The sequence below is a fragment of the Canis lupus genome, chromosome X (assembly GCF_048164855.1).
Source record: "Canis lupus baileyi chromosome X, mCanLup2.hap1, whole genome shotgun sequence".
In the NCBI taxonomy this organism is placed as follows: domain Eukaryota; kingdom Metazoa; phylum Chordata; class Mammalia; order Carnivora; family Canidae; genus Canis; species Canis lupus.
The window spans coordinates 97,579,851-97,592,069 of record NC_132876.1 but is presented as its reverse complement, the minus strand read 5'-3'; the positions used below and the strand labels follow the sequence as shown (position 1 = coordinate 97,592,069).

Here is a 12,219-nt window from a genome sequence, read left to right as displayed (position 1 = left end):
ATGCTTAACGTGTACACTAAATTATTTGTTACATTTCTAATTTCTGAAGTTCTACTCAATTCTGAAGTTCTATTCGATTCTTTTTAAAACATCGCGATCATTATTTTATTACCGTCCCTTGTCCCTAATTCCTGTTTTTGATGCAAACTATTACTATTTTGAAAATATTAAACATTTGTTTTGCATTCTGTATCTCATTAATTCATTATCTTCTGTCTTTGGGAGTTGTATTCTGCTGTTTGTTTCCTTGTGTGAACTGCCATTTAAATTCTAACCACATGCTTTTGGAACTTCATCTGTGGGAGTTATTTGAAGTTGAGGTTTAGGGGCACCTGGATGGTGCATTCAGTTAAGTGTCTGACTCTTGGCTTCAGCTCAGGTCATGATCTCAGGGTCCTGGGATTGAGCTCTGCATCAGGCTCCACGCTGGGCATGGAGTCTCATTGAGATTCTCTCTCCCTCTCACTCTGCCCCTCCATCTCCTGCTCTCTCACTCTCTCTCACTCAAATAAATAAATGAATGAATGAATGAATGAATGAATAAATAAATAAATAAATAAATAAATAAATAAATTTAAAATGAATAATAAAGTTTAGGTTTAAGCAGTGTTACATAAGAAAGATTTGTTCTTGCTTTTGTTAGGTTTATTTGACACTAGCTGCTCAGAGCAACTTAAATTTTTGGCTTTTGGCTTTTTGTGACCCCTATCACTATGAGCTCTGGACATTGACCTTTGTGTATTCTGTCCTTCCAACCAGTGACCATAATAGAAATATTCTGGGACGTCCTTCAACATTTTTGGTGGTTCATTATCTCTTTTAATTCTGTAAGAAATAAGTCACTAATTTTATCCTGAGACTCAAATATCTAGTCAAAGTTGCATGGATAATGAGAGATGCGGGATATAATCCTAGGTTTTCTTGCTCCAAGTATAAAAATTACAAAAAAATATCAGTTCTTCTAATACAGGTAGAACCTATTTCATAAATGGTGGCCTTGTTTTGACTTTGCAATGACAATATGATAGAAATTTGGAAATATTTTTATCAGAACCTTCAATTAAATAAGTCACTTGTGGGACGCCTGTGGGACTCAAGTGGTTGAGCATCTGCCTTTGGCTCAGGGCGTGATCCCAGAGTTCTGGGATCTAGTCCTTCATTGGGCTCCCCGCAGGGAGCCTGCTTCTCCTCCCTCTGCCTGTGTCTCTGCTTCTCTCTCTCTGTGTCTCTTGTGAATAATAAATAAACAAAATCTTTAAAAACACAAATAAGTCACTTGTGTTGACATACATCTGTGCTCTGTTTTTTAACAGGGTATTTATATATTCTCTGTGTTTTGACATACTCCTTTTAATTCATCTTGGTTGAGACACCAATGTATTCCGTTTGTGGGCTGATGTCTTTCTTAAGTTCTGAGAAATTGTTGGCTATTGTACCTGAAATATTGTGTCTCCTGTATTCTTTCTTCCTTTTTTGTAATTATATTAGTCATAACGCTTCTTATTTTCTTTCAGACTTTCATATTTTCCGTACTTTTTATTTTTATGTGGTATATTCTGATCATTTTACCATAATGAGTTTCTAATTTCCTCTTCACATTTGTTTAATCTGGTGTTTAACACATACACTTAGTTTTTTATTTCAATGATTGGTTTTTGGTTTCCATAAGCTTTATTTGATGTATTATCATCACAAGTATCTTTGTATTTTCCTGTGTACGGTGGCTTTATAAATTAATGCTTATTTTATCCCTTCCTTATTTTCAGCATAGTTAATATATCCAGTGGTTTTCTATTATTTTAAATTTATGAAGTACTAATTCTCTTGATTGTGATGTTAGTTGACTCTAAGTCACCGCGGATTCATTTCTTCGTATGGGCTGTAATATTTTGTACTGAATAAATATTTAGTGTTTGTGTGAATGTGGAACTCTAGAAAGAATGATTTATTGTATGATTGTGGAAGAAGACTTCACGGATTTCACCAATCTGGGACCCATTTTATGTTAATTTCTCAGTTAAGGAATCTAGAGACTTATGGTTAGTATATAAATTCAGACCTCCCACACTGAGTTTTAATTATCAAAGATTTTTCTTCTCCAGCCAGAATCCTTGGCAGATAGAATTGGGCTTGCTTATGTGTAGGATTTATCTATTTCCCATCTACATGGAGTAAAGACTTGAAGATTCTATTGTTTAAAGTGGGTTTTTCCTTTACATCTCTATACTAGATGTCATATAAGGGCCACATGTAAAAGGTCTTCAAAACTTTCTCTGAACTATGGGACCCTCAATCCAGGTTCACTATCACATGAGTTAATGTGCTCATTTATGGTAAAGAGAGGGAAGGAAGTTTCTGTTATATATTTTGAGCTCAGCTAAGTCTTTAAAACTGTTTTAAAATTATATTTTATTCAGAATTTCCTTACATTTGAAAAAAAGGGATGAGGGAATCTGTGAGTCTGTCAGTTTCCTGGAAGATGATTCTAGCTGAACATACTCTACCAGACAACCATTAATCTGATTCTATTACATAGCTAGAGACTGAAAAAAATTACTATAGAAATGGCAGTAACTATTATGATAATAATCTAGGAGACAAAGAATCTTGATTTATTTTATTTCATTCTTACCTCTTTTGATATGTTACTACAAACAAAATCGAAGCCAAGAGAAGGAAAATTTTATAAGCAGCTACCTCCTGGTTCATTTCCCTTAGCAACCATTATTAGTTTTATACATTTACAACTCTGTTTACTAAAGAACATTCTGTCTCTAAAAAAATTATCCATGTTCCCAAATTCTCCAAAGGTCTTGCATTGGCAGCTGACAATCTTTGTTATTATTTCAAGGCAAAGAAAGAAATCCACGTGGCAATTATGCAAAGAGGATGTTTCCCCATTAGTCTCAAAATTAATTCGTTATCATTATGTGATAGGAGAAAATCTATCAAAAATGAATAATGGAATATCAAATCTAGGTTCACATATTATTTTACATTAGGCAATGGCAGTCAGCTCTGTGGTTACTCTTCTTATAAAGCAACACTGTATTTTAAGAAAATCCAAAGTAACAAAAGCATAATGGTACAGCGATGCTTTTCTCATTTTTTTTTCCTGAAGAACACTAGTTCTTCACAACTACTTGAGCAGGAATCCTATCATAAAACTGAAGTGAAATTTCCCCTTTTGTACTACAACTATCCAGATGTGAAAATCTGCAGAATCTATTCCCCTTGTAGAAATTCATAATCACATTTGCATATCAAAAGCCCTGCAAAATTCTGTAGTAAGGAAACTTTGCTTAATTCAGTGTTTCTCAAACTTATTTGGACACTAGATATTTTTCTTTCTTTTGAATAACTCTCATAGTATTTCAGGAAGCATGGAGTTCAAGAGTGTTATCTTCCACTGCTTACATGTGCCCTTAGACATTATAATTAACCTCATTTAAATTTTATTTACCATAAAATGACAATGAAAATCATACTCAAGAGGCTTATTAGTGGAAACAATCTCGATATATGTGAAAGCTCTTTATAGAGATGTAAAGTTCTATTCAAATTCAAACAATTTTTAAAAGTTAGTAGAGGAAAAAAAAAGTAGAGGAATGCTCACACTATATAAGTGTTTTCATCTTATAAAAATATTCACATAACGACTGATTTATAGGGGCACCTGAGTGGCTCAGTTGGTTAACCATCTACCTTCAGTTCAGGTCATGATCTCACAGGGTCCTGGGATCCTGGAATCAAGCCCCTTGTTAGGCTCCCTGCTCAGCGGGGAGTCTGATTCTCCCTCTTCCATTGCCCCTCCCTCTGCTTGTGCATCTGTGGGCTCTTTCTCAAATAAGTAAAATCTTGAAAAAAAGGACTAATTTATATAATACATTTCTTTAGCATTTAAAGTGAATCTACTGACAAAACTAATTTTCTTTTTTTTTAAGAGTTTATTTATTTATTCATAGAGACACACACACACACAGAGAGAGAGAGAGAGAGGCAGATACACAGGCAGAGGGAGAAGCAGGCTCCATGCAGGGAGCCCTATGCGGGACTTGATCCCCAGGACTCCAGGATCACGCCCTGGGCCAAAGGCAGGTGCCAAACCACTGAGCCACCCAGGGATCCCCCAAAACTAATTTTCTATCAACTTTTCAAGAACTTGCATATTTTAGAAATATGTACTTCTAATGTTGTCAACATACTTTATTGTAATTTATTCCGATACACTAAAAGCCATCCTTTACAATACAGTATTGCAATCCTTCTCAAATTCACCCCATCACCTCAGTGTTAAATTTCAACAACTTTGTCTTTTCTCAGGATAATGCTTCTGGAAGTAACTGTTACAAAATCTGCTGCTCCAGAGAGTCATCTTAAATTCCCAATTGAAATGCATACTTATATGAAGTATAAAAAGTATTTTAACATAAAATAAACACTCTTAAGTATTACCTGTTCAGATTATACATCAAAGTTACACTAAATGTTTACTGTTGCTAAATGGAAGGATGGTTGATTTATAGCACCCACGTAAAAGTCTAGGTGAAAAATATTCCGTGAAGGCACAATACATACAATGGCCCTGAAATGGAAATGGTGTTGATGTGTTTAGGTACGGAGGAGGAATTTTTATGCCTGTATAACAGGAGAATGGCAAAAGGAGAGACAAAGTTGGAGCAATAGGATAGGCAGAAACCAAATCATGTAGAATCTCCTAGGAATTCATTGAAAGGGTAATGAGCATCAGTGGCTTGAGAGAATCTTATTTATGCTTTAGGAGCACTCTGGCTGAACCAGAAAGAATATAGTGTAGGTGGGGAAAGACTGGAAGCAAGGATTAGAGGCTGCTGAAGTAACCCAGATGAGAGATGATTATGCTGTAGACTAGGCTTTTCACAAGGCAGATACTGAGTGGTCTGATTAAAGCTGTATTTTGTTAGTAGAACCAATAGCATTTGAAATGAATTACGTGGATAATACAAGAGAAAAGAGCAATCATAGATGAGGTCTAGGTCTTTGATGTTAAGTGACAGGGTAATTTAGTAACACCCAGGGAACTTGGTAGGAGCCAAATTATGTAGAGAAGACAGTTAATTCTTGACTTGGGTATGTTATGTTTGACATATCTGTTAGGCATCCAAAAGAAGTTGAAGAAGTTGTTAGATATAAAATGTTGAATATCACCATTATTTACTTGGTCTTTGAGACTACAGGATATCCAGGGCAGGTGGAGTTGTTGTATTACGAAAAGGGACATTTCTCTTCCATCTGTTACTCTGATGTTTGCATTATTTTTGCTCCCATTCCTGGGACAGTTCATGTATGTATACTTATTCCAAAAGTTTTTACTATATATTTTTTCTTCCTAGAAACATAATTAGCAATAATTCACACTGAACATATTGGGCACAAACCTTCTATTTGTTGTGACCCTTTACAATGAGCTTTTGATTTATTGTATTCTCCTGTAAGTTGAGACAAATCACTTCTAAATTCTCATAGCCTTCTGTTTTCCTTTTCAGCACTTGCTATATATAATTTTAGTGGCTGAGTAAAAGATTTTATAAAAATCCCTCTATATATAGAATTCTAGATAGCTTTATATAGCTTGCTCCTTCTTTCTGGATTCATTTTCCTTTTTTTACACTAGCATATTGTTTAGTAATTTAGCAAGAATATATAGGTAATAAATTCTCATAGTTTTTATTTATCTGAAAATACTTGTATCTGAAAATATTTTTAAAGATTTTATTTATTTATTCATGAGACACACACACAGAGAGAGAGAGAGAGAGAGAGAGAAAGAAAGAGAGAGAGAAGCAGAGACATAGGCAGAAGGAGAAGCAGGCTCCATGCAGGGAACCCGATGTGGGACTCAATCCCGGGTCTCCAGGATCACGCCCTGGGCTGAAGGTAGTGCTAAACCGCTGAGCCACCCGGGCTGCCCAAAAAATATTTTGTCTTTACTCTTGAATCACAGTTTACAGGACATTTGAAAATTTGCCTCACATACTAAAGATGTTATTCCATTGTCTTCTAATATATCTATTTTTGATGAAAAGTCTACTGTCAATTTTGCCACGCTGTAGGCAATCTCAGTAGCTATTATGATGCCTTCCTGATCACTGATGTTCCGATTTTCACTCAAATCTAGCTAGGTGTAACTTGTTTTTATTTGTTACAGTCTAGTTGAGCTTTATTCAACTTGAGGACTCATGTAAATTGAGCTTTATTCAACTTGAGGACTCGTGTAAACTGAGACTTATTCAATTTTGTTAAATGTCAGTCATTTATATAAAATATTGTCTCTCCTCCAGGCTCTCCACTTTTTCAATCTGGAACTCTTTTCATGTATATATATGAGCTTTTTATTGCATTATCTACATATTCCAGTATTTTCAGCAAAGCAAAATTATCCTCAATATCCTTCAATTAAAATATTCAGTTTTCTTCTATGATGAATCCACTATTTAAAAAGCTGTTTGAGTTATTATTTTAATGATCACATTTTAATCTCTAAACTTCTTATTTTTTCAAACTTTCCTGTTCACTATTCAAAAAGGCCTATTTTTATTGTAGGAATTCCATTATATCCTCTTTAAAAATCTTTTTGAACACTAAAAAAACTCCAATTATGTAAAAAAATGTAAACACTTATTTTAATGTCCTTTTCTGATTGTTCTCTTATCTCTAATTTCCTCAGATGTGCATTCTCCTTTTATTTTTTGGCATCTGTTAACATCATCCATTAAAAGAATTTTTTCATATCCACTGTAATTTTAGTCTGTGAGCTTATTTTGCTTAGGAGTTCCACATGAGCCCTAGATTGTGGGGGTACTTTCTTTGTGTAATTTTTGGCTGCATTTTCTTGGGTTCTGGGATATTAACTTTCAAATGCTACAATTATGCTTAATAAAAATTACACATAATTTTCTATTAATAAATTTTCAAAGCCTTTGGGTTTTCTTATCTCTTTTTCTACTTTTCTGTAGGAGATAAGAACTTAGAGAACTATTGACATGTTTATAGGGAATTATGTCTACTTTGGTAGAATCACCAGCTTTGCACAAAATTTTCTGCAAGTACCTTGTGACTCTAGATACAACTACCTGTTCAAGGATGATGGAATCTAATTTGTAATCTATCTGTTGATAAATACATTTATCTGTTGTGAATAACATTATCAATCTATGGTATATGCTGAGTCTAATCATCTTAACAGCCTATAAAGACATAAATTTTTTTTAAAAATGTCTCTTTTCCAGTGTTCTATACAGAAATAAGAAGGAAAAACCTGAATTCACTGAGTCTGTATAATACAGCAGGTGTTTTACAAATACTACCACATTTCATTATCACCAATGTCCATATTCTCATTGTACAGATAAGGGAAATCAGGCCAAAAGATATTTATTTATTCATGAGCAGACCTAGGAACCAGGATTGTCATTCTAGGCTGTTCATCCCAGGGAGCACCCTTTGTATGAGACCTCACAGGTGTTATAAAACAACCTACAGAAAAATTCTTTATGTTCAGTCTACAATCATTGTTTGGTCTCCACTGATCAGCCAGGTCTGCAAGCCAATAGGAAGTATAATTAAAAATGTCCTCTATTCCTAACTATAACAGGGGCTCCAAACTGTTGAATACTTAGAGAAAAATTGACCTGCTTCCTCCAAATCTGTTTTCCCTTCTTTGTGGACTCTAGGATTGTCCTGAGGACCATCATTTGGAGATACTCTCTACTCTGCTTTGGTCTGCACTCCCGTCTGGTCCAGGACTGCCTCATGGCTCAAAGTTCCAGAACTTGTCAGAGCTTTATGATTGCCATGTATAGCTCTGACGTGGCCATAATCCCTGACATATACAATTTTGACACTGCTTAGTCCATTTTTAAGCTTTTCTCTCTGAAATGAGGAAAATTAATGTCTCATTTTAAACACAACTCTCAAATGTTAAGCACTTAACAGTACTTTCTGAAATCCTGAACTCTTACTCCTAAGATGTGTAAAACTAACTGAAAATCAGTAAGTCCAAATGAAGTCTAGAATTTACATCTAGAAAGAATAGAAAGGGAAAACTGGGAGAATGAAAGATAAGAGAAAGAGAGAAGGGGTACCGGGGGAGGTAAAGAATACTGCAGTTATGACCACCTGTGCTGCATCAGCCTTACCATTCCAAACATAACTTTTGGTTAAGCTGTTCACTTGTGGCTTCATTGTATGATAATTGGGAAAGATGACTTTAATCAGGTTGGTAGATATGTGAAATCAGTTTTTCAATATATATTAGTAATCAGTGGAATAAAAAGATACATCTTGGATCGATCTATCATCTATCTATCTATCTATCTATCTATCTATCTATCTATATTCTTTTAGACCTAATTAAAATTCAAAGCCAAATATAATTGTAATATTGATTGTTCTTCATACATATTGTTATTCCTTCTGTTATCACAAAACCCAGAGTTCACATGAAAAAGATATTTCTGGGGTGCCTGTGTGGCCGAGTCAGTTAAGCGTCTAACTTTGGCTCAAGTCATGATCTCAGGGTCCTGGGATGGAGCCCCCATCAGGATCCATGCTTAGCAGGGAGTCTACTTTTCCCTCTTTGTCTCCCTCTGCTCATCACTTTACTTGTTCTCACACACTCCCTCTCTCTCTCTTTCTCAAATAAATAAATAAAATTAAAAAAAAATATGTTCCCCACTCCAGGCACCTTCTCAACTCTTGTTCTCTCAGACAGAAAATCAAGAAGAAACAGTTTATGCAGAAAATATATCTTAGCATTTTACAATGACTTTTAAAATTTTATGCTGATTTACATGTCCTTGCTTTATTTTACCAATCATCATTATGTTTTACAAATATGTGTTGAGAGCCCCTTATGTATAAGGATGTAACGACATTTTAAGTGGATGCTTTGTGGAGATTTTTGATCCTGTGTCCATTTAACTATAAAATTTAATAACTTACCTTGACCAGCTTGTAAAGAAATCTAATCCTGCATCTAGGATGTGTCAAGATATGGGGAAAATTGGAATGGAGAAATTAGTTAGTAGTCATATAAATCAAAGCAAGGGACTTCTCCCTGAATGATCTATTAAATTCAGTGAAAATATTTTACTTGAATTTTCTTTATGGTTGCCTTAATCTTTCAATTTATTTTGTATCCACAGACACAGGCTTTCTGTTAGTGTAGGCTTCAGTGATTTATGACATATTATGTTCATAACATCTAATAGGAAGGATAATAGGCTGAAATGTGCAATCAGCTGGAATTGGACTTCAAATGTAATATAGTCTCAATATATTATATTACTTTTTCCAACTTTTCAGAATATTCACCTGCTATTAAATTTTAGGGCCCTGGATTTCATCGAAAACAGTGTATTCATGGATTTTTCTAATATTTTGTAAAAAGAAGAAACAATAATATGTGGCATATTTTCCCTTGTTTAATAAGCAGCATAGCACAATTATATGCTAATAAAATCTTTGCTAAGGCATATTTTTAAAATACCACATATTAAATGGAATCAACAATATCACATAAGAAATTTCCCCAAAATGTCTCATTTGAAAGTTGAAACAAATGAAATTGTCATTTACATAGGTCAAAAACTATTGAATATTTCTGTTGGTTTCATATGATTCAACTTAACATAATAAGAAATCCATATTTCCCAGACTTTAACATGCTTTTTTTGTGAGAAGCACTATTTTTACATAATTACATAGAAGTAACCATTCCTCTTCACTTTATGATATTTTAGAATAGGAACAAAAAATGTATTTGTTAGAAAAATCCTATGGTTCATACCCTAGTACCAATAAACAGCTAAAAAGACCAAACTTAAGATTATGAATTGCCTTTTTAAGGAGAAAATCACCAAATTTCCATCCAGTTGTTTGAAAGAAGAACAGTTGTTCCTTTTCCCTTTGGCTTGTAATATTTCAGTGGTCACAATGTTTGATATTTTTCAATCTGCTCTCACTTGTAAACCATCTTACTAGGCATCCAGTTCTAAAAGCTTTTTAACCCATTATGTAGCTAAGCCAGATACGAGGACTAAACTACTATTAAGTCAATGAGATAAGGTCCTTACGCAATTTGATATAAGAAGATGTCTCACAAAAGATTTATTATTTACCATGTATACATTAAGAAAGTAAAATTAGCATGGGATGGTCTCAGAAAAGCAATACATATTTTTGGATTAGACACTGAAGTAATGTAAATGTATGATCAATTGACAAATTCACATTGCCAATGTTATGAAAAAAATGATGTGGCAAAACAAATTAAGATGCAGTTTTCATTTCTGATAAAGGGGCTGCTCCTTATGTGCTTAATTTATTGTGTTTTTAATCTGAAAAATTAGCCACTAGTGTTGCAGAAGCCCAAAGTGAGGGGAAACTGCTCACTTTCAGAATACATACTAGAAGTCTGAAATTGTACCCAGTTGTTTTTGTTTTTTCCGTTTGTTAGTAGGCCTCTGTTATTAGGGTAGTAGTTGCAAACACATAACGTGGGTTTGCCAGTAACAACTCACAATTTGTGCAAAGTTGAGTCTTCGAAACTGAGCAAATTTGCTCTCAATTTCCCGCCAGCGCTTGCTGAGCTGGATCTGAGTTGGCTCCACTGCCATTGCGGCCCCATCCTCAGACAAGCCCTCAGCTTGCCTACGCACTGCATTCAGCTCCTCTTTCTTCTTCTGCAATTCACGATCAATTTCCTATTGAGCAAAATCAATACAGGGCCCAGGGCAGTTAGCTAACCACATCAACCAACCTGCAAGCAGCACATACTTCTCTCAGAAATTTCAAAGGCTGTTGTCATTTTATTGTCATGTTCCATAATTTACAAATATGGAAGCCATCACTGTCATCTTCACCCAAGAATCCAAATGTTATTTCAGTTATCCTGTGAATGCTCAGTTTGAGATATTCTAGTTAAGAAAATATTTAAATTCATCTAACATTTTTCTTTCTTCTCAATTCCTTTGGTGTTTTGGGGGCTGACCCAAATTGGAGTGACTACTCATTATTTATTAGGGACCATCCACATAGAATATAATTTAGAGGGTAAGTGGTTATTTATTTTCTTGTTAAAGTTTTGAGGAACTCAACAGAGAATGAAGCAAAATAAAAAGTGTAAAATAATAACAGAAAAACACATCTTCGGACAATATGCAAATCAATCTATAGAGATTTGACACTGATGTGTGAAGATGCTCTGATGAAATGAATGTGCTAACATGAGAAAGAAGTCGTCCACAGACCGATAAGTCATTTGTTCATCTGGAACAAAGATACACAAAGTCAATTACAATTTTACCAGAAAACATACGACATTTCTTAATTCATTTTACATTGTCTAGAAATAAAACATTTTATTCATTCCACATTATGTCAATTAAAAAACACTTAATACAATACATTTACCATAACAAAACACAATACAAGGAAATGCAGCAAATCAGAACGCTAAAAGAGGAAACAATAACATCAACCATTTTAAATACGATCCACACATGTTAAGGTAAAGAAATTAAACTGTAGCAATAAAATCTAGTATTGACATTCTAAAACAACATTACCTTTATTTTCCTTTCATCTCTGGGTTCAGGTAGGCTGGCTAATTTTTTTTCAATGTCATCCAAGCATTTCAGGAGATCATCAGCCTGCCTCTTGTACTGATACCACTGGTGAGAAATTTCTAGAGCCTTTTTTCTTCTTTGAGACCTCAAATCCTGTTCATGGTGCAGATATTATTAAAATATCAATATATATGTATAGTACACTTCTGGCTGTAGTTATTTACAAATAATGAATCCCTCATCTCCTTGTACAGCTTCACTTAAATTCACATTCTTAAATGCTAGGTATACAAATAGATGACGAAATTAGGTATTTATGTGGCAGGATCTATTGACACAAAGCTAAGAAAACTAGACAACCCACTTAAAGTATATCTCCTCCTGGCATGTTCAAATTTGTTTAGAAATCTTGTCATATTTAATTGACTAAATGAGTCAACTAAATTATCGTGTAGTATCTGTGAAATACTTTAGTATATGAATACAAATGAATTAGCTAGATACTTGCACAAATTTAATGAGTTTGTACTTGACTTTTATAATAGATACAAATTCTAAAAATTTGTATCTTCAGCCCTGGGTTTATCAACAAAATTCTAAGTTTACATAG

General features: G+C 34.2%; 1 protein-coding gene across 14 annotated transcripts in view; it reads right to left on the bottom strand.

Moving 5' to 3' along the window:
* Positions 1–12,219, bottom strand: part of DMD (dystrophin) — a 2,167,959-nt gene that overhangs the window by 1,182,605 nt on the left and 973,135 nt on the right. For all 14 annotated transcript variants that reach the window (XM_072818058.1, XM_072818060.1, XM_072818056.1 and 11 more), the window contains 2 exons: positions 11,610–11,762; positions 10,563–10,745 (listed from right to left, as the gene is read on the bottom strand). In XM_072818058.1, coding sequence (XP_072674159.1) covers positions 10,563–10,745; positions 11,610–11,762 — 336 coding nt within the window. The remainder of the gene's footprint in view (positions 1–10,562; positions 10,746–11,609; positions 11,763–12,219) is intronic.